Source organism: Lodderomyces elongisporus, chromosome 1, assembly GCF_030384665.1.
Source record: "Lodderomyces elongisporus chromosome 1, complete sequence".
Classification (NCBI taxonomy): Eukaryota; Fungi; Ascomycota; class Pichiomycetes; order Serinales; family Debaryomycetaceae; genus Lodderomyces; species Lodderomyces elongisporus.
In genome coordinates this window covers 600,135-624,885 of record NC_083673.1, presented here as the reverse complement: position 1 = coordinate 624,885, position 24,751 = coordinate 600,135, and the positions used below count along the sequence as shown (strand labels likewise).

The window sequence follows — 24,751 nt, the reverse complement described above, 5'->3', positions numbered from 1 at the left end:
CTAAGTCTTGTTTAAGTTTTCCTATAAGTCTGCTTGATACTTTTTTTTGGTCAATAAATTAAGAAAAAACAAAACAAAAACAAGAAACAAGAAACAAGAAATATAAATTAAAAAATTGGTCAGTTAGTGTTGGAAACTAGTCATAAGAACGGGATACAGCTGAAGTTTATCCCAGATTTCGTACACTTTCACTCTCCTCTGTTCACTCTCGCTCTTGGTGTCTCTATCTCTTTTGATCGTGTACCGTTTTTTTTTTTTTTTAATTTAATTTTATCTTTTTTTTTTTTGGCCTGGTTTTTTGGACTCTTTGGACTCTTTGAGGCTCTAACAATTCGCATTTTGCACTTTACATTTTGGTTTTGTTTACATTCAAATCAAAGACTCGATCTGAGGTCTCACCCTTTTAAAGCGTTTCTTTTCTACAAGTTATTGTTGACACCTCTAACAAGCTTACTACAATGGTATGTAATATCACAACCTCGTATACACGATATCCACTCATGGCTTACTTGATTCATAAAATCAATTACTAACAATCCACTATCCAATAGTCTTCGCAGAATACGAAAACTTATAAGGACGCGTTTGCACTCTTTGATAAGAAAGGGACGGGTAGGATTCCTGTTGAACATCTTGGTGACTTGCTTCGTGCTATTGGACAAAATCCTACTTTAGCCGAGATTGCGGAATTGCAGAATGGCATCTCGGGTTCTGATTTTGACTTTGAAACTTACCAGGAAATAATCAACCGTCCAGACGGATTCAAACCATTAGGTGCACCAGAGGACTATATCAAGGGATTCCAAGTTTTCGACAAAGACAATACCGGATACATTGGTGTGGGAGAATTGCGTTATATTCTCACTTCAATCGGAGAGAAATTGAGCGATTCCGAGGTTGATGAATTGTTAAAGGGAGTCAACGTGACAAGTGATGGAAATGTTGACTACGTCGAGTTTGTCAAATCAATCTTGGACCAATAATGAACATGCGAAAGGGGTTAGAGTATGTAGCAAATTTAAATATTATTACTATTATTATTTTATTGTTGTTGTTGCTACTGTTATTGTTAATGGTAATGTTGTTGACACCTTTGGAAAGTACTGCTGTAAAAGTGACTACATAGAGTGCAGTTACTATTCAAAAATAAAAAAATATTCTTCATTGATTTCTTTCTTTCTTTCTTTCTTGCTTAGCTCTACTTTGCTCTACTTTTATTAGTTCTAACCGGTAAAATGAAGGTGGATACGCCTAATTTACTGGTAATCGATGCAAATGTATAGGTGCTGTCAAATTTTGTTTTTATTTCGGTTTCTGTTTTTGTTTATCAATTTTTATACCAATTTTCCCAAGCTTGTTTAGTTTTGGTTGTTTTATGCGCATCTACATTTGCTAAACCCAAAAAGAACTTTGGAGATTCGAGATGTTTTCATCCATGTCAATAGCTTACCACACACCCTCAGCACTCCTCCCGCACCACCTTATCAATGTCTAAACAAGAAACACAACCACAACTTTTACAGCAACCCCACTCTTTGCAACTGATATCGAAGCCGGAAATTGATATTGATGACCTTAGAAATGAAAGGCTCCACCTAACTCCATTGAATCGTCTTCAAGCGTTAGCTTCAACTAGTGCTATAATAGGATCCATGTTGGGTTTTTACGAAGGAGTTCAAAAATCAGCAGCTCGATACCTTGTAGAGAATGCCCATAGATTACCAACAACAAAGGGAGGCTGGTATTTTTACCACAAGAGAAAAAATTATGAGATGATTGTTGGTGGGATGACTGGTGGTGTAAAGACAGGAATGAAGTTTGGTGGATTTGTTGCTGCATTGAGTTTTTTCGAAAGCTCGTTGGACTATGGGAGAGGCCAAATTGACTTTATAAATACAACCTTAGCTTGTTTTGTAGGTACGGGTTTATACACGAGATATAAACAGTTGAGTGTACTGCAAGCAAGCAAGATGATACGCAAGGGAACTATAGTGGGGTTGATGTTGGGCGTTGCGCAAGACATGATGATATATGCAAGAGGAGGGAAAGTATGGTATTTAGATGAAGTCAAGAAAAGATTGTACTAATTACTGAAGAAATTCATTAGAGTGGGAATACAAATAAAAGAAAGAAAGAAAGAAAGAGAAAGAGAGAGAGAGAGAGAGAGAGAGTGTGTGTGTGTGTGTGTTTGAATGTGTGTGTGTTTGAATGTGTGTGTGTTTGAATGTGTGTGTGTTTGAATGTGTGTGTGTTTGTTAGAGTGAAGAAGGAAATGCAAGGGGGAAAAGAGGTGGAATGTTTAAAGTAAAAAAGTGAAGGATAAAATGTGTGTGATTTAATATAAATATCCATGTGCATTGTTTCTTCCTACTCCTCATTCTTCGTCAGATTCGTCTAAATCGGGTACTGGATACTTTAACAAAGCTGCAATACCAGTTAATTGGTTCAACTGGATACCCAGCTCATGCAAACTTGAAAATATATAAACCTTGGCGCCCAATGCCTTTGCCTGCTCCGAAAGATCAATGTACATCCGCCTTACCTCAATATCATCGTTTTGAAATAACTGGTCTGAAATCATAAGGAATCTAACTGCATCCATCTGCAATGCTTTTTGAATTTCCTCCAATCCATACCATGCTCTCCCGTCGTCTTCGTTCAATGCCCTTTGAAACTTTGATAATACTTCTGATTCTTCAAAAAACTTGGTATCGGCTAATTTCTTTTGCAGCTGTGGATCCTCGAGCACTTCTTCCAATCCTTGTAAATATCCTGTGGAACAATGTGCTACAAGGATCTTCAGTTTATTAGACAATATAGAATTAAACTTTTTTGCATCCTTTGTGTTCCCCGTGCTTTGTAGATTCGTACATTCTTGAATTAGTCGGTCGTATAACGTTTTGGCCAAGAATCCCGGGCTTGCCAAGATGATCACTTTCAATTTTTCAAAATCAAAGTGTCTAATAATTGCTTGGATAATCATATTGTAAAAACTGTTCATGGCCTTATCGAGATCTCGTGTACCGTACTCCTTATTTTTTCTAGGTATCAGTTTTTCTACCTTGGACTGCAATACAGTCATTTGCTCTGTTACATAACACACATGCGCAACACCTTCTTGGAACACAACAGCACCTATATCGGCTTTTTTCTCAACTGAACACAAGTCGTTGAGCAATGTCATGTCATATTCATCCCAACTTTCCTTGACTATACTGATTTCCTTGTTCAATTCCACCTCGGCGGTATGGTAACTATTCAACGGAATAAACTCCTGCTGCAAAAGTGACTTCCCATTAATCCGCATTGTCAAGTCACTTGCAATGTAGTCGACTTCCTCAACTAGTAATCTTAGCTTCACGAGTATTTTCTCCATCTTAGATTTACCCTTTGTAATTTGGTTCTGATTACCTTTTTTCACATTTCGATGAGTAAGTAGTTGTACAGTATCACCCTTCTTGACGAGATTGAAAATATACCAAAGATCTTCAGAGTCTTCCGGGATCAAAGTAAGTGCGACATTTTTATCCTTGAGTTTCACTCTATTCTTCACCTGCATTACGAGGAGTAAAGTTTAATTTGATCGTGGTGGGAGGGCCAATTAAGTGTCTACTAAAACAACAACAACAAAAAAAAAACAGGAGGAAAAAGAAAAATTAAAGTAAAAGTTAAACACAAATAATAACTGAAGTATGTGTAAAGCTCACTGCGCAATCAAATTGGGGAAAGTGGTGGTGGTGGTGTTGGTGGTGGTGATTGTGTTTGGCCTCTCTTGAGGTTTTTACTTCATTTTACATTTCTCAATTCTTTTGCTTTTCCAGTTTCTGATATTTTTGAAATTTTACTTTGCAACGCAGCAAGTCGTTTCCAGAAGAAAAAAAAAAGAAAGCAAAAATAATAAAAACCCTCAGTGTAGGTTGCTCTTTGCAGCCAATCATACTAATCAATAGTGTAAGCGATTCTTTGACAGATAATCTACGATATAGTATGAGCTTGACAAAGAAAGGGTTCGTAAGGCAATACAACACACTTGCTCAACCTACACTAAGAAATTCTTTACGTGAAGTAACTGAGTTCATCAGCGACTGGCTCTTTATACATTGATCCTTACATTACATTACATTTCATTCATTAATAAAAATAAAACAAAATAGAAAAATGGAAATAGAAGAATACAGGAAAAACAAAAGGAAAAAAAAAAAAAAAAGCTAAATTATGGCCCTTCGATTTCCTTCCTCTATTGACTATTTATTTTGATGGGTTTCTCCAACAAATGGCCCATTCTTTCAATCTTTGTACTTAAATATCCATCAATCTCTTTACTTTTAATTCCTTTTGCTTTGACTAAGCTGCCATTTGATTCAGATTCGTCGTTAGTGTAACTCCAACTTAATGGAATCATTGGTATTCTCTCCTTAACCTTAACTTCTTGGTGTTTACCTTCCACAGCAATAATCTTATCTGGGTTATTGGTCAAGAGTTTGATCTCCACCAATCCCAAATCCAACAATATCGCTGTGGCCAATGAAAAGTTTCTTGCATCTGCCGGATGCCTCAATAGCAAGTTGGCTTCAACGGTGTCAGCGCCAAGATCCTGTAAATTGTATGCCTTGAGTTTTTCTCCAAGACCAATACCACGGCCTTCTTGTCGAAGATAAACCATGCACCCGTGACCATTCTCGCCCATAATCTTACCTGCTTGGTCAAATTGCTCACCACAATCGCATCTTGCGCTCCATGCAGTCTCACCAGTATAGCATTCTGAATGTATGCGCACCAATGTTGGTTCCTGGAATGTGAGGTTGTTAACAATCAAATCGCCATCTGAGTTGAACTCAAGTGTGTTTTCACCATCGGTATCAGCTAGTGTGCGTCCTGGAGATAGCTTACCGATGTATGCACCACGAGTCATTCTATCCTGTTGAGTCTCGCCTGGCCTCTGTTTGAATAGAGATCTAGATCGGATGTTTTCGCCAAATACAATGGCCAAGTGCTCTTTGTTGTCGACATTGTTCTCGTACAAGTGAAGAAAAATATCAGGACCCTGTGTAGTGGGAATTCTTGCTCTGGCTATACACTTCACTATGGGCAATTCATCGGGTAAGTTTGTACGATTTCGCATGTCCTGGGTGATAACAGGTGGTAATTTTGGTGAGCCAATTTGTTTCCCATTGGTGGTGACTGGTAAAGCTGTGCTCGATGGCCTTGGGGTCACAATAGGGATCTTGGCGACATCGCAAACATAGTGCTGCGCAACAACTGAACCATTTGATCCTATTTGCTTGTTTTTGTTTTCAAATTGTTGCTGTGCCAGCTTCGATGCTGATGGCTGTGGATGTTGTAATATGGACATTTTAGATCTCTTGGTGGTGGAATATGATGATGAGCCAGTTGAAGAATGTGCAATGGATGGAGCAGGGGATAAAGTTGCAGAACCTCTCCTATTTATGTTGCAACCGGGATAATGCAAATGCCTATATTCTTTTGAGCGAAAATCTCCCTGCGACGGCAATGTAGAGATGGCCTCAGACGTTGATGCAAATGTAGGACGAGGCTTTGCTAATGTTGTTGTTGCTGTTGAAACTGAAGCTGAAACTGGCACTGGCACTGACACTGAGGCTGATGCTGATGCTGATGCTATTGTTGTTGTCGATGCTGTTGATGGTATAGATGCGGAAGTCGGTGATGTATTCGGTCTTGCTCCTAAGTTGACTGCCATAAATAAAACAATAAAACAATAAAACAATAAACCTGTTGTTTTTTTTCTATTTATTTGTTTTATTCAGTTGGTGATGTCTTCTGTTTGGTGGAATGTTTGTGACTAAATTTCCGTAGCCGGTTTAGATACTCTGTGAAAATTTAATCAAATGTTTGCTGACTAATTGATTATGTAACGGAGTAGTCTAACAAATACTGTGGATTTTATTTTTATTTTTTATTTATTTTATTTTATTTTATTTTGTTTATTAATTTTGTGAACAAATAAGTGTGATGCTTGTCTTCTTTTTCTTTTTTGGATTTTGAGGATACACAAGTTTTAGATATGTAACTTTCGTCCTTCTTCTTCTGATCTCATTTATTTCTTCCAGATCTTTCTTGTTTTTAAACTCAAAAGACGTTGATCGGTCGAATTGGTTTAGTTTTGTTTATTTTTAGGTGTAAAGTGTGCCCATAGATTTATAATGTTTGAATGGAAAAAAATACTTTTGATTTTTTTTGACTTTTCCGTTTTTTTTTTTTGCCCTCTTTGTATTTAAAAAAAAAAAATTTATTGCTTTTTATTTTTTTTTTAATTTTTTTTTTAATTTTCGTTCAGATTGCGTGGGGTAAAAAAATTGTGTATTGAAAGAATGACAATAGGAGAATTCCCTTCTGATACTTTGTTGTTGTTGTTGTTGTTGTTTTTTGACTTTTCAGTGCTCTATGTTCACTGTTTGATGTTTGATGTTTAATGATTGATGTTAAAATTTTCAATCCGAGATCTGGAAAAGCACAATTTTGATAAACAATAAGATGATCACTAATGAAATGGACGTCTTTTTTTTTTCCGGGTAAGAAAAGAAGTTTAAAGAATGGAAAATCCGAATGCAAAAGTGATATTAAAACGGGATTCACTAATAAGAAAAAGTACAACTAATATTTTCACTGGGACGGAAAAACCCCGAAATTGAAATTGAAATTGGAATTGGAATTGGAATTGGAATTGGAAAATTTGGAAATTTGGGAAAGGAAAAGGAAAAAGAAAGACGACAAATGCAAAAGTAAATAAGAAACTAAGAAGAAACAAAAGATATTCAAAAAAATAGGTATAAATAAATATAAATGTTTATAACACAATTTATCTGAAGAAGCTGAAAGTCTACTGAAGAGGTTACTCGCTATATAGCCGGTAGCAGGTTTTCGAAAAGCGACTTTGAGTAAGTTAGAAGATTGAATCTGAGTTTCCTTCACTTTATAATTTAAACTCTTCTTTTACTAATGCTGATTTGGTTATTGCCGAATCCATTACTAATGCCTACTGCTTAGTAATATTATCACCAGATTTATTAATAAAATTAGAAAAATCTTTATCACGTGACACAATCTATTTTTACACAAATTGAAAATCAGCAAGCAACGGAGTAGAAGACACAGGAAGACGGCGGACGAAAAAGCAGGAAATAAGAAAGAAGAAGAAAAAAAGAGGAAAAACAAAGACTAACGAGGGAAATGGTGTGTGAGGGAGACAGTATGAAGAAGATGGGGAACACGAAGGATGACGTTAGCACATAATAGCTACCTACTTCCGAAATGTGGGGTACACTCGACACGGTAAAAACATGTTGAGATGTATAAAGCATTTCGATTCGGTTAAGAGCAAAAAAAAAAAATTGTTTAAGATAATGCTAGATAACATACTTTAAGTCCATTAACTGGATTATGGCCAAATCAATGGCGTTTGATATATAATTTTTTTGCCGATAATTGAAATTTACCAAAGCTTTTGTATGTCTGTCTATTTGTTTGTCTGTCTGTTTGTTTGTCTGTTTGTTTGTTTGTCTATTTGTTTGTCTATTTGTTTGTCTATTTGTTTGTCTATTTGTTTGTCTATTTGTTTGTCTATTTGTTTGTCTATTTGTTTGTCTATTTGTTTGTCTATTTGTTTGTCGCTAGTGGTTAAAATCTTTTCTAATAGACATTGCATCAAAATGTAAAAATATTCGGTAAACCCTTCTTTGTCATCTAATATGGTACCCTAGGCTTCCACAACTTTAAGGTCAAAGATTTTCACCAATCAATTGACGCTTTTCAAAAACTCAACTACATCTTCTTCGCTGAAATTAGCAACATCGGGTACAAACCTGCCCACGGGTAGTTGATGCTGCAACACGATAACACAGGGCAATTTACTGCCGACAACGTAATCCATCATTAATTCCCTGCCACCTGTAGAGTCTGCCAATATGTTAACCAAGTACACTGGTTTATCATCGCCATTGGGGTATTTTGACTTATCGCTAAGGACATCAAACAATGCCTGTGTCACTTTATTGTTCTCTGGCGTGGCAAATGTAAAATTAAGCAATAATGGAGGCTTGACATTAATATAATTATACAAGTCTTGTTTCTCTGTAATCCACACATCGATTATTCTATTCTTCGTTGTGAAATGTGATGCTGGAGGCGGGTAGATTAAACGTTGTGTCTGAGCTGCATCTTTCCAAGATCTAAACCAATCACCAAGTGAAAAACAGCGTTGTTGAAGTTGATACTGGAATTTAGGCCCTTGAATGGCTCTAGCGAGGTTTCTGCTAAACATTCTAGTGATGAAAATGTGGCGGGAAAGAAAAAATGTAGAAGAAAACGGAAGGAGAAATGGCACAATCCTATAAAGATAATTAAATTGTCCAAAAATAGTTTGATTGTTGCTATTGACAAGTGTGAAAATGAAGGGAGGGAGCCGTGGGGTATGAACGCGCACGCGCATAGATTTTCTTTTCATTCGGCAATACATAGCAATTACGAAAGACTTACAAGAAATCACCACGAAAGCACCACGAAAGCACCACGAAAGCACCACAAAATACACCACGAAAGCACCACAAAATTCTCCCTGAGTAAAAGACAAAACTAATTGCTACGAATAAATATCTCAAAACGAGCCAGAATTGCATACATCAATTGCCTATCTCAGCAATCGTTCTTCTTGACAGCATTTCTATTTACTTTATGTACCCATTATTTACAAATTATATCTCCCATCTCTCTCGACCTCATTTTTGTCTCCTCTTTTGTTTCCTCTTCTCTTCTTGGTTTACTCCTCATCCCATCCATCTTTCCATCTCCGTTTCCAAAAATTGCAATCAAACTTAGGTTTTCCTAACTTCACATTGACATCGTTATGTGCCTCGCATAGCCATTTACCCAAATCATCTTGACTTTTGGTCAGAGGTTCGTTCTTCTGGATATACTTTTGAAAATCCTCACCACAATACCAGCATGGATATACACCAGCGAACAAATGCAAAAATGATTTCATATCTTGCTGTTGCTTTGTAGTGGGTGTCTCGGGGTATGTCGCAGCAATGGAATGGAGTAGGGTCCAAGATGAGCGGCCGAGCTGTGCCACATCAGGTGGGTCTAGTTTCTTATAGAATGATGGTGGCTCCGATGGATTTGTAGATGGAATGAACTGACTAGAGCTCGATGAATTAGAGACTGTGGACGACTCCTTTTTTGATGGCAATTTGGGGGCTTTTCCAGTAGCCATTTGAAAATCTAATAACGTATTACACGATCGACATCTTTTTAATATTGTTGTGTTAGTAATTGAGTCAAGGGCAAAATCGGGTTATTATAAACACGAGACATACGGTTTGCCATCTTTGTCGTATATGATTTTTCTACCAGATGCTCCAAAGACCGGTGACTGACCAGTGGTACTCTTGTCATGTTTCTCGTCAACAACTGTGCTTGCGGTTTCCACTGATGGCATTGTTTTCGAGATTCTAAAGTATATGAATGTTGATTCAAACGAATAAAAAATAGTAAAGCAAAAAAGAAAATAAAAATACAAAAGAAAAGAAAATAAAAAATACGTAGGGGTATTATATTTCTAATTAGTAATCCGACTTCAGTTGCGAAACTTTTCACAAGTCCTCGCGAGCCTTGAGTCAGATTTGGTTGAGGCGATGTCTTATTTTTACTCTGTTTTTTTTCTTTAAACATTATTATTATTATTATTCTTCCTTCAATTTTGCTTAGTATATTTTTTTTTAATAGGTTATTACTTGATTCCGCTATGGATGCGGCTCACGCCTACCAACTGCAACAAACACAAAAAATACCATTTGTGAGAATTATTCTATTACTACTCAAACTTAAATATGAACATATATAAGAATATATGAATAAATATGAATAAATATGAGTATATATATATATAAATCTATAATACCTCCTGAACTTCAATGTCGGTTTCAGTATCAGCACCAGTATAGGTCTTCATTGCTCATTAATCAATGTTCTGTGTTCCTTGTTCTCTTAATTGCTTCATCAAGAGTTCGCGTTTCTTGATCACAGCATCGCACAACTCTCCGACTTCTTTTGTCTTAATTGCCGCTCTTGCCGAGTAAAACTCGTCCAAATCATATTTTAATCCATACCTCATTTCATACTCCCATGCTGTTTGGATCATTTCAAATTTATCGATATCTTTGACATATCTTGCCTCAGGGGTTCTGATTTCCTCGTAATCAAACCACAACTCGCGCATTTCCAAGGCAAACGCCGGATTAAATGGTTTAATAACTTCGTACAAGTATTCGATAGTCTCCAATTCTCTCCGGTGCTTTTCTTGTTTTGATATTCCTGCAAATGGTGTAATATCGCCAACTAAGCATTCGGCAAGATCGTGCACTATAGCAATTTTAACACATTTATCCTTATTCACTGTGGTTGGAGGGACAATCATAGCTATGATTGACATTCGATACATGTGGTCAGAAATACTTTCTGCCTCGAGCTGTGGAATGCCACGATCTGTCCATCCAGTACGTTGCTGGAACTTGAGTGAAGAAATGATTTGTAAAAATGCAAGAAAATTGTTCACCGCAGAAGGTCCCGAGCACGACCCATTTGACAAAGCATTTGAAGCATCAGACACATCTAATGAGTTGACAGTTTCATTGAGAAGATTCTGTATATGTTGCGGCTTCCAAGTGTTTTCACTTAGATCTTTAATCGAGTTCATATTAAAAGCAGGAAATGATGTGTGAAGATATCTCGATCGGCTCAATACTATACTTGGATAAAGGCGTAGTGTTATAAGTGATACTTTAGAGATCTGTAGCATGCAATGGTAGGAGCCTAACAAAACCTGGTATCTTCAACCTCAAATGCCTAACTTCTGTGTGGGTAGGTGGATGGGTGTTTTTTTTTTTGTTTTTATTTTTATTTTTATTTTTATTTCTGTATTTGTTTATGTTTTTGTCTTTTTTTTTTTTTTGATTATTTACCTTTTTCTCAAAACCGAGTGGTAAAAATGTGTAAACTTGGATTTTCTTGAATTTGGAATGCATTCTGAAAGAGTATAAACAATCAAATTAGCATCTTTATTCTCTTCTCTTCGTGTCCCCCAAATGCTTAGAATCATCGCAGTATACAAGACACATGGTAATTACATCCCTCATCAACAGATTACTATAATTTTACAACAGCAGCAGCAGCAGCAGCTTACTCTACATTTACAAGATTAAACATCAAGACAAACACGGAAACTGGGTTTTTCATTAAAAAAGTATACAAAGATTTTATAGGAAAAAAGTTTACTCTTGATTCAATTAAGCAACCAATTCCACAACACCACCAACAGCTCTAATCTTCTCTTCAGCCAATTTAGAAACAAATCTGGCCTTGACGATAACTGGAACTTGTGGCAATCTACCTTTACCCAAAACTTTACCGTAACCGGCAGCCAATGTGTCAATGACTGGAGCAGCTGAAGCTGAAGCAGTCTTCAAGTACTCATCTTTCTTATCACTCTCAACCAAAGTCCATAATTTGTCCAAGTTGATTTCTGGTCTCCAGAAGTGGTTTTGTTGTTTGTGGAAGTATCTCATACCAACTTTACCGAAGTAACCTGGATGGTATTTATCCAAGTTGGTTCTGTGGTGGTGTTGACCACCAGCCTTACCTCTACCACCTGGATGCTTTCTGTGCTTACCAACTCTACCCTTACCGGCTAAACAAAAAAAAAGAATGTTAGTAAACTTGTTCTCTAATGACCAAATGACAAACGAAGAAAAATAAAATATGGACTAATAAAAAAAAGAAAAGAATGGAAATTTCAATGAACACGAGGAGAAATGATAACTGAAAAATACAAATTCTTGCTAGTATTATACTGGATGTCGTTAATCATCCAACCATATAATTAGAAAGGAATGTGTCAACTTTCAACAATGATAAAATCTTTGTTCAAAATTCAACGCATTTGAGCATAGTCAAACAATAGGCTCAAAATTACTTCTTCCTTCCCCCCCCAATGCTGATGTTATGTATCGCAGTTTAGTGCTTGTTGAGTCGATAACCTTATTGAAGAAAAGACTGTATGATGCATTCCCCTCTGTTGATTCTCTTATTTCTATTTTTTCTTTTTTTATTGTTGCTTTTGATTGAATGGCTTTCTTCCTAGCCTCTTTTCCTATCCCCCACCTACGGTTCATCTTTATTCCAAAAGTTTCAAATCTCCATAAGTTCGTGCTCTCCGTATTCATGAATTACATACCAGAAACGTGTCCTCTGTGCTTTCTGGTCTTGGTTAATCTAGTAGGCATTGTTGTATGTTGGTTGGTTGGATATGTAAATGGTCAAAAAGGAGCCCTATACAAATTTGCAAGTTTTTTATGAAATTTTCGCTAGGAGGAAGAAGAGAGTGAGAGAAAAAAAAAAATTGGTGAGTGTATCTCGCACAATGTAGTGACTGTCACGTGAGTCAGTCTCTCGTACAAAATTTCGCACTGGTCAACACTCTAACTATGAATACTACAATTTCAATCATTATGGTACTTATTACTTTTTTGTTAATACTACGTAATGCATCACTGCGACTCATTGCGCTTCAGAAAAAAAAAAGCTATACTAAGACTCCGCTACCAACTGCTTTTTTTCGCTATAAATACCATACATTACCATACAAATCGTTATATACACATATATATTTATATACACAGAGAGAGAGAGAGGAAAAAAAATAATTAGCTTATAAGTTAGGGTTCCAGCCCTAATGCGCGATTTTCCCCCACTTTGTTAGTGTTTCTTTTTATTTGGGATGTGGGCTGTTGTTTGTAAATTGTCTCATTACAAGACTATAGTGATTTCACTTACGAGTATTGACATTCTAAATTAACTAGTATGTTCAATACCCCAGACTTTGCTGTAAGTATGTTTACCTTTGGTTTCAGGCACGTAATTTTTGATGAACCAAATGCTGAACCAACACATCAAGGTGAATATGAAATATACATATCCACCAATTGCATGCAACAATACAGGGAACAGATAACCAACTATGAATGTGGCGATCCAGTTTAAACTGGTTCCGAAACTTTGAGCTGAAGCCTTGGCTTGCGGTTGCGTCACTTCGCCCACTAGCAAAAAGGGGATGGGTCCCAACCCAATAGCGAAGAAAGTGATGTATGTGAAGGTTCCAATTATTGACAAGTACTCGTTAGTCCATATAATGCCAAAGCCCATTAGGATTGTAGCAAGCCCCAAGAAAGACACCGATATCAACAATAATGGAACTCTTCCCAATCTGTCCACCAATTGTGCCGAACCAAATGTCACCACGACATTTACCAATGAGATTAAACAGTTGATAACAATGGAGTGATTGGGGAAAATAGCCACAAGGACGGAAACACCGTAAAAGATTATGGAGTTGATTCCATCAAATTGTTGTAAGATCAATATTCCCGTAGATGCAATTCTCGAATTTCTAAACTCTGGTAAAGTGATGTATTCTTTGAGTGTAACAGTTGTGTTTTTAGATCTATGTTGAGCGAAAACATGTTCAGCGTCATTGGTAGCAGCAGTGCCATTAGCATCAGTTTCATCAAGGTTATTGTTATTGTTATTCTTATTATTGCCATTATCATCATTACCGTTAATATTCTGTTCATTATCATTACCACTAATGGTATTGGCTCTGTTGTTGCTCTCTAAATCGCCATCATCAAAAACTGAGTTGGACTCTTCTCCATTATTATTTACTCCTACTTTCCAGCTGTTGACCTCCTGTGTTACATCGGAATAACTGCCGCCTCTTAATTTATGTAAGACCGTAAATGCATTGCCTTCGCGACCCTGACTTACCAACCACAATGGTGACTCGTGCACATATGCAAATAACACAACAACATTTATCCCTGCTATTACCGCGGCGGTAATCAAAAGCCATCTCCAGTCATTATCATTTGACCACTTGAGAGAAAGCAATTGCGTAAATAATATCCCAACATTAATGCTTACCTGGTTCATTGAACCCAATAAGCCCTTTGCGTTGGAAGGTGCCACTTCATTAATATATATCGAAGTTATAACCAATGCCATACCTGCACCCAAGCCACAAATAAACCTACCTACAAGCAAACTCAAATAAGTATTGCTCAATCCATTTAGCAAAGAGCCCAAGATATACAACACACAGTGTAAATAGCTTGCTAATTTTCTGCCGTACTTATCAGCAAGAAACCCCACATAAAACGAACCAATCAATCCACCAATAGAGAAAATTGAAGTGACCAATCCAATCTGATCAGGCGTCATAGGAATGCATTGACGATATCCTCGTATACCAAAGAACGACTCGTCGTATGGCACTGGTCCAGGGTTGGATTGCTTACATGACAAGACTAATTCGGGAGAATTGAGCTCTGCCATGTGGTATCCAAATTGGAGGGAGCCAAGGCATATAATGCTCACGGAAAAAATTAGCTGTTGGGTCAATCGACCATACTGCAGTAACACGGGAGCCATCTTGTTTATCAATTGAAGCAAAATCTTGCTAATTGAAAGTTTATGATGATGTGATTTGTTTCTTGGATATTAACAAGTGGCAATAAAGGAATATAAATTTGTTTTGCTCTGTTACTACTTTTCTTCTCACCTTATCGTACTTCTACTTCTATTCTACTCCTGCTTTCCCTTTCTCTCGTCCGCTCCTTCCCCCCGCCCCCTTCTCTTTTTTTTTTGTCAAACTTATACACACAATCACCCAATTACACAATTACACAATTACACAATTACACATAAATGTATATATGGACGCACACGCACGCCGATTATTTAGTCAACCTTTATTTTACCCCATCCATTTTCTGTTATAGCGCGCAGTATTTATTCGCCAGTCAGGTTTAAATTTACTTTTTGTGTATATGTGTAAGAGAGATCAAGTGTTATAGGGAAGGAGCAGAAGAGATGGCGCTTAAGAATCATTGATTGGTGGAAAACCATAAAGAAGCAAAAGCCACTTTATCCACCATATAGATCCAACAACCTCTGCTAGAATTCTCTGGTCCCAGTAGAGTAAATGCACTTCAATGCTCTATTAAGCTCTATATTGCTCTAATAAATATTCTAAATACATAGCATACTCAGAAAGTATACGAAAATTTTTTTTTCTTTCTTTTTTTTTTACAAGATTGGAAGAAAATTACCAACAATCATCATGGGGATCCCAAACACATCTCTCTTCAAAGTCCATACACATCCGGTGCGAATCTTTACATCTGGGTTCGGGGTTAGCAAGGTACACTCTGTCATTGTTGCACCTAAAAAGTCACCAAACGCAATCCTCGAAAAGACTTGAAAGTACTCAACCACAGATTCATCATCTAGTAACTCAACAATAAACCTCTTCTTGTTGCCATTGATATTGCTGCTGATATCGTGGTCTTTGCTATGCATTTCACTTTCTCTTTTTCTTTGACCTCTTCCATCTCCAATTTCTTTTTCTTTTTCTTTCTTTTCTTCCTTTTCTTCTTTTTCTTCTTTTCCTCCATCAAAACCACCAAGTAGTTGTTCCTTGCGCCAACCTGTAAGGACACAAAACTCATCACCTACATAAGCAATTTCTCCAGTACGTCTCCAAACGATTGTTGGTGTTCCGCTTATCTTGATGAAATTATCATACGTGAGTAATGTCCGCTGGAAACACTGCTCCATAAAGATCAAGTCATGCTCCTTGAGCGAGTTAGTGCACGCAATAAAGGATGGTCTATATGCCGCCATGGACTCTGCCATCTTTACCAACATCGGTTTAGAAAATCTATTTCTTAAATATGCAATCAACAAGTGGTACCCTGGCGTATACGAAAAGGGCTTTTGTACTTTTGCATAGATTTCCTCTGGCTCTTTGTATAGCAAATTCTGGGCACCGTCTTTATTGTTATTATTATTGTTGTTGCTATTGTTGTGGTGATTATAAATTTGGTAATGACCCAGACCATGCTCGGGATGAATACCGACAGAGAAGGAAAGACTCAGTTTTGAATTTCGTTCTTGATACACTGCGTAATCGTCTTTTTTCATTTGTTCAATCGCAGTAATAATATCGGGGAAATATGTCATGTTTTCACCATCTGTTTTTCCTATAAAGTATTGATTAATATTTTCATCGCACCTGGGGTACATTGAGTTGCCAAAGAGGCTATGATGAGTCTTTTGATTAAATGAAGATGAACTACCTGAAAGCTTTTGTGCTTGACTCGGGTTCTGGTTCTGGTTCTGGTTCTGGTTCTGGTCCAGGTTCATATTAACATTCAGGGACAGGTGCTGTGCGTGACTGGGGTCATTGTTCGCCCCTTCTAATGCTGGTATCGAATGACGGATCCCTAAACCATTGGTGTTTTCTGGTGAAAGAGTTGGTGAAAAATTGTGCGAATTTGGAGTACCTTCGTTTGAAGTTGTATGGTGTCCACCAAAAGTGTCCTGAAGTATGCTTGACAATGTTGAGTACTCCAAATCTGCTGCTGATGACATAAATTTACTCTTTTTTTGATAATTATTGAACGATGCTTGGGTGTTTAAACTAGTTGGTGCTTTAGGGAACAAATGGTTATGATCATGTGTCAATGTTGTTTGATGATATTGTTGTTCGGGGTGCAGTGACAACGACAGTAGGGGTGGCTGTTGTGGAGGTGAAGTGTGCTGGTACATATTCTCAATGTATTGCTCAGATAATGGTTGAGTTAGTTCAGGTGCTGTTGCACTATGTTGAAACATTGTAGCTTGATGGGTTTGTAAAGGTTGAGGTAGTCGCTGCAGTTGTAGAAGCGAGTGCTGTCTATAAAGTTGTGGGGCTCGCTCGTTGGACTGTTGATGGTGTATAACCAGAGGCGACTGTGTTTTATTTGGCTGTTGATGTGAAGGCAGTTGAAAGCTGCTTTGAGGTGTTTGTAAATGTCCTATTCCTAAAATACTATTCCTCCCATCTAACGGCAGAATATTATCTTGCAGGCCCGTAGCAACGGTACTGAGACTGGAATTTGCATTAACATTGGATACTGTATGCTTATTGGTTAAGCTTGAGTTGGGGACATCCTCGAGATACTTTTTTCTCTTTCTTGGAGCGTCCTCGCATGTTTCACTTAAACCTTTGCGTACACATCTCGAACAAGGCCGGTTTGAATCGCATGTCATGTGGGCCTTGTGGCAATGATTACATGCTCGTGAAGTCTTTTTACGCCTCTGCTAAAAACAAAAAAAAAGAAGAAAAAGTAAATGTTAGTAAATCGTGTAAGAAGGAAAACCTTATTAAAATTAAAGTTGATGTTTGGGACCATCCTCGGTCGACAAGGATAAAGAATAATATAAATAAAAGTAACAGTATCAACAACAACAACAACAACAATAATAATAATAATAATGATAATAATAGTTATAACTATAACTATAATTATAACTATGACTATGACTATCGCAAGAACGATGACAATAACATACTTGTCTGGTAACTACTGTTGATTCATTGCCAGTCTCGATACTAGCTTCCCTCTGCGATTTTTCTTCCTTCATCTGTTTTGTTTGTTTCTATCGTTTTTTTTTTTATGTATATTAATATTCCTCAACTCTCAACCCCTCATATATAACTGGCATGTGTGGTAAGTTGATGATGAGGTTAGCCGTGGTTGACTTTGTAGAAACAAGAGCAAAGGTATCAATGTGAAATGCGGAGAGGAGTGTGGAAGTACAGGATTAGGCTAACATCGACGATTACATAAACAAAATTGTAGATGCATCATCCACTACAAAAGAGGTTCAGAAAAAAGCGACAATAAAAAATTGACTGTAAAAATGCGACAATAAAAAAGCGACAATAAGAAAATGTTTATATCTCAATGTTCAAGTGTGAATATGTGTGTGTGTGTGCATGAAAGTAGGATACATACATTAAATACATAGTGCTCACCATATTAAGAAAAATAATGCTACCATATGTTGCATATATGAATATATATTGACCCACTATTGTTTTTTTTTTTTTTCTAAATTTTACATACAAGAGTCTGATGTGATCTCTAAGGAAGTAATGTTTTATTCACTCAAGTTTCCTATCTAATACTACATTTTCATCAAAGGCTCTTTGTTTTTCATGTATATTACTTTACTTGTATTTTCACAAAGTATACACCACTTGAAAGATGTAGAGCAATTTGTTTGTTTGTTTGTTTGTATCTCATTTTCCCTTTTTTAGTTTCCTTGTCAAACAAACAATTTACAAATTACTTGTTTTGGTTCCAATTTGCGGCAAATTACATCTTCCTTTTATTAATCTTCTTTTATACAAAGTACAAAATGATATATCCACACATTCTTTTTTTTTTTCAAAACAAGAGGAGTAAAAAACGGTGAACCATATTAAATCCTAATTGACTTCTAGAGTAAAATGGAAATATAGCTATCTGTCAGAACCGGACTACCTAAATGACTGTTTCATCTGATTGTTTCACCTAACTGTTTCACATAGGCTATTATACACGACCGATTGCACCCATTAAGGTTGTGTAGGGTATTAGCTAAACCTCTACCTCCTTAACTACAATGCAACCTCGTATTACAACTCAACCTGAAACAACATGAATAGAGTCCTGTCTGCAAGTAATTGACAGTAGCCACTTTACTCAATTACCCAAAGACTTGAGCTTAGCAAAACAGTATAAATATGCCCTCATGTCTCCTCTACAAATAACCCCTTTATATCTTTCTTAACTAACTTTAGAGTAGATAGCTTTAGATCAACTAACTCTTAGTATATTAACTTTCTAATGTTATATCTTTAGTTCACACACAAAACCCAGTAATATAACTATTACTGTTCAGGCTTTAAGCATACCGAACACTACTTAAGTCTGACACTATCAATCAATGCCATGTAAAAAAAAAGAATCCAGTCGTGTGCTGACTCAGTGTTATCTCCTTTTCTTTTATTCCTGTTTGTTCTTCCTCTCTGTTCTTTTTTTCCTCTCTCTCTCTCTCTCTTTCTCTTGCAAAAGATGCCGCCGCTTTTTCTAACTGGTATGAGTACCACCAATATTTTGTTCCTGATGATCTTGAGATTGCGCTCCCGCTTCTCGTAACACATTGAGAAGCTGAAAAATCGATACTTGCCTCACTCTAGTTTTTACCTTTTTACTTTTTACTTTTTTTTTTTTCTTCTTTTTCCTTTTCTTTCCCCTTTTAAAATACTTTTCTTTTCCCGAAATTACATCACATTGTACTAAATCAACTAACTAAACTTCTTCATCATAGGATTCAAACATGTCTGAATTTTTAGAGTCTTTTAAAAAGCTTTCACTCGACAATGTCAAGGAAGAAAACTTGTCAACGGTCCAGTTTCCGGAGTTGACATCTGAGCAAAAGGCCTTAGCTTCGCAATTTGAAACCTTATCTGGCCGATTAGATGATAAGGATACATTGAAGGAACTTAACGATTCATTGAGAACAAAGACTTTTATTAGCGGGAGTGTTCCAGGCAAAGCTGACCTTATAGTCTTTCTGGCTGTTTACCCAATTGCCTCGAAATGGAGCTCCAAAGAGGATCTTGCCAAATACAGACATATTCTTAGATGGGCAGATCTCGTTCAAAACACATTGGTAACTGTATCTGAGCCAATCAAGATTGACTATGACGTTGAAATCCCAAGAGAGATTAAGGAAAAGAAGAAGCCAGCTGCTAGCGCAAAGGATGCAGAAAAAGGTAGTCAACCAGACGATACAAAGCAAGACAAGCTGAAGAAGAAACAGCCTTCAGCCCAAGGTCAGGCGCCAACTGGGGCCTTGACTGATGAGGAAATAAAAAGGAGACAAGAGGCAAAAGAGGCTAAGAAGGCTGCCAAGGCCAAGCTCAATGCAGAAAAGGCACAACAGCAGCAGAAAGCAGCATCCACTGCAGCAAAACCAACTCCAACAATGGTTGACCTTAGAGTTGGATTCATTCAAAAGGCTGAGAGACATCCAGATGCCGACTCTTTATACGTTTCAACAATTGATATGGGCGACGAAGAAGGACCAAGAACCGTTTGCTCTGGTTTGGTCAACTACATTCCAATTGAAGATATGCAAAAGAGATATGTTGTTGTAGTCGCCAACTTGAAACCAGTAACCATGAGAGGCATAAAGAGTTGCGCTATGGTTTTGTGTGCTTCCAATAGCGAAAAAGTTGAGTTTGTCAATCCTCCAAAGGATTCCAAGGCAGGTGACAAGATCTTCTTTGAGGGTTATGACGGTACTCCAGAAAAACAATTGAACCCAAAGAAGAAAATCTGGGAAGCTATCCAACCCAAGTTCACAACCACTGAGAACTTTGAGGTTACATACACAGAAGAAGGACAAGAGCCAAAGAAGTTGGTCAATGCCAAGGGTGAGTTGTGTAAAAACTCAACCATTGTTGGTGCCAAAGTCAATTAGAGTCCACTGAAAGTCCATTCAAAGTCAACCAAGGCCAACTGAAACGATTTGAATTGAGTCAGCAAGCATGGTAATATAATGTATTTCTTTTTTCTTTTTCTATTATTTTCATACAAATTATACTCGTAAAGAGAAAAGAATGCTTTTTTTTTCCTCATTTTTTTTTTTTAATTTGGTTTCTCTCGCTTGTAAGCAACCACGGTTCCTTAGTGCTTTACCTCATATCCTTGATGACTCTGATTTAACACAAATTTTTTTTTTTATTTTTTTTCGCTCAAACTCTCTCTCTCTCTCTCTCTCACATATTTTTTTTTACTAAAACAAACTCCTAGCGGAAATAAAAGCTCACGAAGTTTGTGATATCTCCACAATTTTCTTTTCATAAATTCAGCCTCCTCCCAATACTATACTTTTTTTTTTCAATTTTTTTTTCATCACATCAGCATCAACAATATCGTATAGATAGACTATAGACCAACAACCATTTTGTTGACTTGAGGTGTTCCTATTCAAAGCGAGAAGTTTAACTATTTCAGCGCCATTTTTTTGCCCTTTCTCCCCTTCCTTCCCCCCATATTTTCTTGTTTTACTTTTATACCATCCATAACCTACTATCAATATATATATATGTGTATACAAAGAATTGAATATGAGTGATAATAATAATAATAATAATAATCATTATAATCAGAATAATAGCACTAATCATAATACTACTGCTACTACTAATAATAAGAGCTCGCCCCCGAAGAAACAAGATAGGCAAGATAGTCATGATAGTGGAGTTTCTCCTACGCAGCCATTTTCTGCCTCGCCGTCTGTTCCTGTTGCAACCAAGAAAGCTACATCAGAGAATAAACGAAGAAGAGTAACTCGAGCATGCGATACATGCAGGTCGAAAAAAGTAAAGTGTGATGGCCGTCAACCTTGTATTCATTGCACCGTATACTCGTTTCGTTGCACTTATGATGAACCAAATATCAGAAACAAAAGGACTACCGCAATCCCCAAGCCAGCAGAACCCAATGTCGCAGCACTCCAAGTTGCCGCCCAAGCAGCGGCGGCAACAGGAACTAGAAATTATAGTTTAAATGGCGTACCCATTGACTCATTGCCCACTAAAAACTTAGTTATTGCACAACAAATCATTGGAACATTGTTGCCTAAATTGCAAATCAATTTGTTTGATCAAAATGTAAAATTTGACCTCGATCGATTTCAGAAAGCCACGCAGTACATGGAGCTGAAACAATCTTTGATCTCATCAGGTTTAAACGAGATTGTCGACTTGATGCAAGATCCCAATGCCAATATCCCTCTAGCTCTGGCGCCCACACAAGCACATCCTAAACGGTTATCAATTAGTTTACAGTCTGATGACTCAGCAGTTCCTCCCTCTCCTTGTGAGATTAAGTTAGACCTTCCAAGTAAAGAAAGGACCCTCGAATTAATATTCACTACGTGGACCAAAGCTTGTGTTTTGTTTAGATTTTATCATAGACCATCATTATTGGAGGAGATTGATTTGTTGTACTCGCTTGATCCTTCGCAATATGGCGATCGACAACAAAAGTTTCTACCCTTTTTGTATTCTAGTCTTGCGTGTGGCTCGTTGTTTAGCAAGACACCTTATACACAATCAACTGCAAACGATAGTTTAGAGGATGATGGATTCAAGTACTTTTTGGAGGCAAGAAAATTGATTGATATTAGTAATGTGGGTGATACTAATTCGATACAAACGATAATTATGATGATTATTTATTTGCAATGCTCTGCCAGATTATCCACTTGCTACTCGTACATTGGTATAGCTTTGAGAAGTGCATTGAAGGAGGGATTGCACAGAAATCTATCCGTTTTCCAAAACTCTAAACGCAAGTTGGATCCAATCGAAGTAGATACCAGAAAAAGAATGTTTTACACGATATACAAGATGGATATCTACATAAATTCACTTTTGGGACTCCCTCGATCCTTAGCCGAGGACGAGTTTGATCAAGAGATTCCGGTCGACTTGGACGATGAGAATATTACTCGGACTGGTTATGATTTTGAGAAACAAAATGGCAGATTGAGTTCTGCTGGATGTGCAAACCACCATACAAGACTTATGTTCATCATGTCCCACATTATTAAGAAATTGTATCCTGTGAAGGTTGTCCATAGTGCAGAAAGCTCAGGGTCAGACGATATTCATCAAAATGTCACTGAGCTCGAGATGGAGTTGAAAGTTTGGTTAAACAATTTGCCCCAAGAATTGCAACCAACAGACCCCAACTCAAACAAAATCGATGTACCTAAACGATTTGTGCTTGCAAATTGTTACTTACAGTTGGCTTTTTTGAATTGTCAAATTATGCTTTACCGTCCATTCATTCATTACATTAGCGATTCAAGAAGCGGTAACGCTTCTGATCCTAGATCATTGATTAGAGGTCGAAACTGTATCAAGATTGCTCGAATGGTTGTTAAGTTGGCTAACAAAATGATTGACGAGAAGTTGCTCATTGGAACCTACTGGTTTTCCATGTATACTATTTTTTTCAGCATAGCCTGTTTGGTATACTACTATCATTTCACGAGTTCCCGCAGCAACAATGGATTGGGTGCCAACTACGCCGGCGTTTTGTTTGATGATGATTTGAATATTGATATTGTGAGAAAGGATATCGAAATTGGGAAAAAAGTGTTGGACTGCTTAAAGAATTCTTCAAATAGTTCATTGAGGATTTACAATATTCTTAATACATTATTTGAGCAACTCAATAGGAAAACAGCTTCAAGGTCATTAGTTAGAAAACCAATTAACGAGCAACTGCCGGTAGCCAATGAGGCCATACTTCAAGAACAAGCCGAGAAACTTCAATCGAGCAATGTTCAAGCCACTTTTCAAAACTTTGACAACAATAATCAGTATTATCAAAGCAATAAAAGAGATGACTTGGGTCAACTATTCAAGAATCATAATCTTGCGCGATTTCATGCACACTCGGAGATTCCTCAAGAAGTGACAAATATTGCGAAAATGGGTCCTGGTAAAGATGAGGAAAACCAGGAGGTTGGCGGTAATTCAGGTGCAGCGTTGGGATCCAACTATATTCCGGGAGTGTTTGACAAGTTGGATGCACAAATATTTGGAAAGATTTTGCCTCCCTATATGGCTGAAAAGAATGAGATGTTGAATAATATACACCAGATGCATAACAGACAACCAGGTGAAATCCAAGGACAAATGCACGGACAAAGCGGGGAACAAGATCACGTACAACAACAGGGACAACAACAACAAAAGTTGAAAGAAGAGCAAAATTATTTTCCAAACGAACAATACACTGGAGATGGCATGAGCCACCAAAATTTCAACCAAAGTACTGGAGTACCTGCATATCAACCACAACCACAAGCACAAAATCAGTCAACGGAGCCAAATAGCAATGACATTAATTCTGGCATATCCGATGACATTCTAGATTTTGATGAAATTATAGCCCAGTTGAATGGTGTCGATGGATACGCCGATGGGACAAACTCAATAGACTACCTAGCTCCTTTTTAAAGCTATAATAGATATATATATAAAGATAAATATAAAGATAAATATAAATATAAGAAAAAAAAAATAACTACTAGTAGTAAACGTGAGGAGTAAAATCATTTTCTTTTCTTTTTTTGCTCTCTTTTTTACCTTTTTTTTTTAACTATTGTTTTATCTTTGTTTAACCATTTTCCCGCTTGTAATTTTTTGATGATGAAATTTAACCGGATATGTCTATGATTTATTTCCGCTTGTTTGGAACAAGTTGGCGCAACAACAAAAGACTCTCATGGTACGCAAGCAAGCTTCAGATTGAATTTTTTTTTTTGCCCTTGTCCTGCTCTTACAGCGTAATTTTTATTAATCAGATTCACACTCACAATCAAATTCACAATATGTATGTACTCTCTCTTTATGTTGAGCTTGTGCCAATTCCTACTGAGGCACAATGTCTTGCCGTTGGTTGCATTTTCTTATCCTCTTGTAGCATTGTCGCTTGCCAAAAAGAGAATAATAATAAAAGGAAAACACACACACACACCCTTTCCATGATCGGTATTTCCAATAAGTAAAGAAAAATATAGTATGAATAATTTGTATGTATATATATATACAGAAGTTACACAAAAGCGGCCTAATTGTGTCACCAATATTTTTGAGATATATTTTTTTGTAACCTTCCAACCTGTCACATTTTATTCCGAGGTTTGCGAACTCCTAGCAAAAAAAAAAAGAAGAAGACAACCAAAAAGCCCAATTTTA

The 24,751-nt window shown here is 37.0% G+C and overlaps 12 protein-coding genes across 12 annotated transcripts; 4 read left to right on the top strand and 8 right to left on the bottom strand. All coding sequences in view use genetic code 12, as the record gives it.

The window, feature by feature from the left end:
• Positions 1 to 458: 458 nt before the first annotated feature.
• Positions 459 to 983, top strand: CDC4_4 (SCF ubiquitin ligase complex subunit cdc4; the record flags this gene model as incomplete). The annotated part of the gene is made up of 2 exons (XM_061119157.1): positions 459 to 461; positions 552 to 983. The coding sequence occupies 2 exons, from the start codon at positions 459 to 461 to the stop codon at positions 981 to 983; spliced, it is 435 nt and encodes a 144-aa protein (XP_060975140.1).
• A 504-nt stretch (positions 984 to 1,487) lies between these two features.
• Positions 1,488 to 2,087, top strand: PVL30_000221 (uncharacterized protein; the record flags this gene model as incomplete). The annotated part of the gene is made up of 1 exon (XM_001527657.1): positions 1,488 to 2,087. One exon carries the CDS (start codon positions 1,488 to 1,490, stop codon positions 2,085 to 2,087), a length of 600 nt encoding a protein of 199 aa, XP_001527707.2.
• A 287-nt stretch (positions 2,088 to 2,374) lies between these two features.
• On the bottom strand, positions 2,375 to 3,559 carry DOM34 (Translation factor pelota; the record flags this gene model as incomplete). Its single annotated transcript, XM_001527656.1, has 1 exon — positions 2,375 to 3,559. The coding sequence occupies one exon, from the start codon at positions 3,557 to 3,559 to the stop codon at positions 2,375 to 2,377; it is 1,185 nt and encodes a 394-aa protein (XP_001527706.2).
• A 678-nt stretch (positions 3,560 to 4,237) lies between these two features.
• Positions 4,238 to 5,719, bottom strand: RIB1 (GTP cyclohydrolase II; the record flags this gene model as incomplete). Its single annotated transcript, XM_061119156.1, has 2 exons — positions 4,238 to 5,554; positions 5,714 to 5,719. 2 exons carry the CDS (start codon positions 5,717 to 5,719, stop codon positions 4,238 to 4,240), a joined length of 1,323 nt encoding a protein of 440 aa, XP_060975139.1.
• A 2,055-nt stretch (positions 5,720 to 7,774) lies between these two features.
• PVL30_000218 (uncharacterized protein) lies at positions 7,775 to 8,299 on the bottom strand (the record flags this gene model as incomplete). Its single annotated transcript, XM_001527654.2, has 1 exon — positions 7,775 to 8,299. The coding sequence occupies one exon, from the start codon at positions 8,297 to 8,299 to the stop codon at positions 7,775 to 7,777; it is 525 nt and encodes a 174-aa protein (XP_001527704.2).
• Positions 8,300 to 8,794: 495 nt separating this feature from the next.
• Positions 8,795 to 9,475, bottom strand: ERV1 (Flavin-linked sulfhydryl oxidase of the mitochondrial IMS; the record flags this gene model as incomplete). The annotated part of the gene is made up of 2 exons (XM_001527653.2): positions 8,795 to 9,284; positions 9,354 to 9,475. The coding sequence occupies 2 exons, from the start codon at positions 9,473 to 9,475 to the stop codon at positions 8,795 to 8,797; spliced, it is 612 nt and encodes a 203-aa protein (XP_001527703.2).
• A 519-nt stretch (positions 9,476 to 9,994) lies between these two features.
• PVL30_000216 (uncharacterized protein) lies at positions 9,995 to 10,732 on the bottom strand (the record flags this gene model as incomplete). Its single annotated transcript, XM_001527652.2, has 1 exon — positions 9,995 to 10,732. One exon carries the CDS (start codon positions 10,730 to 10,732, stop codon positions 9,995 to 9,997), a length of 738 nt encoding a protein of 245 aa, XP_001527702.2.
• Positions 10,733 to 11,321: 589 nt separating this feature from the next.
• On the bottom strand, positions 11,322 to 12,317 carry RPL28 (60S ribosomal protein L28; the record flags this gene model as incomplete). Its single annotated transcript, XM_001527651.1, has 2 exons — positions 11,322 to 11,722; positions 12,269 to 12,317. 2 exons carry the CDS (start codon positions 12,315 to 12,317, stop codon positions 11,322 to 11,324), a joined length of 450 nt encoding a protein of 149 aa, XP_001527701.1.
• Positions 12,318 to 12,885: 568 nt separating this feature from the next.
• Positions 12,886 to 14,520, bottom strand: PVL30_000214 (uncharacterized protein; the record flags this gene model as incomplete). The annotated part of the gene is made up of 1 exon (XM_001527650.1): positions 12,886 to 14,520. One exon carries the CDS (start codon positions 14,518 to 14,520, stop codon positions 12,886 to 12,888), a length of 1,635 nt encoding a protein of 544 aa, XP_001527700.2.
• A 657-nt stretch (positions 14,521 to 15,177) lies between these two features.
• ERT1 (Transcriptional regulator of nonfermentable carbon utilization) lies at positions 15,178 to 17,559 on the bottom strand (the record flags this gene model as incomplete). Its single annotated transcript, XM_001527649.2, has 2 exons — positions 15,178 to 17,235; positions 17,488 to 17,559. The coding sequence occupies 2 exons, from the start codon at positions 17,557 to 17,559 to the stop codon at positions 15,178 to 15,180; spliced, it is 2,130 nt and encodes a 709-aa protein (XP_001527699.2).
• A 1,743-nt stretch (positions 17,560 to 19,302) lies between these two features.
• ARC1 (G4 quadruplex nucleic acid binding protein) lies at positions 19,303 to 20,451 on the top strand (the record flags this gene model as incomplete). Its single annotated transcript, XM_001527648.1, has 1 exon — positions 19,303 to 20,451. The coding sequence occupies one exon, from the start codon at positions 19,303 to 19,305 to the stop codon at positions 20,449 to 20,451; it is 1,149 nt and encodes a 382-aa protein (XP_001527698.2).
• A 649-nt stretch (positions 20,452 to 21,100) lies between these two features.
• Positions 21,101 to 24,010, top strand: ASG1 (Asparaginase; the record flags this gene model as incomplete). The annotated part of the gene is made up of 1 exon (XM_001527647.2): positions 21,101 to 24,010. One exon carries the CDS (start codon positions 21,101 to 21,103, stop codon positions 24,008 to 24,010), a length of 2,910 nt encoding a protein of 969 aa, XP_001527697.2.
• Positions 24,011 to 24,751: the final 741 nt, after the last annotated feature.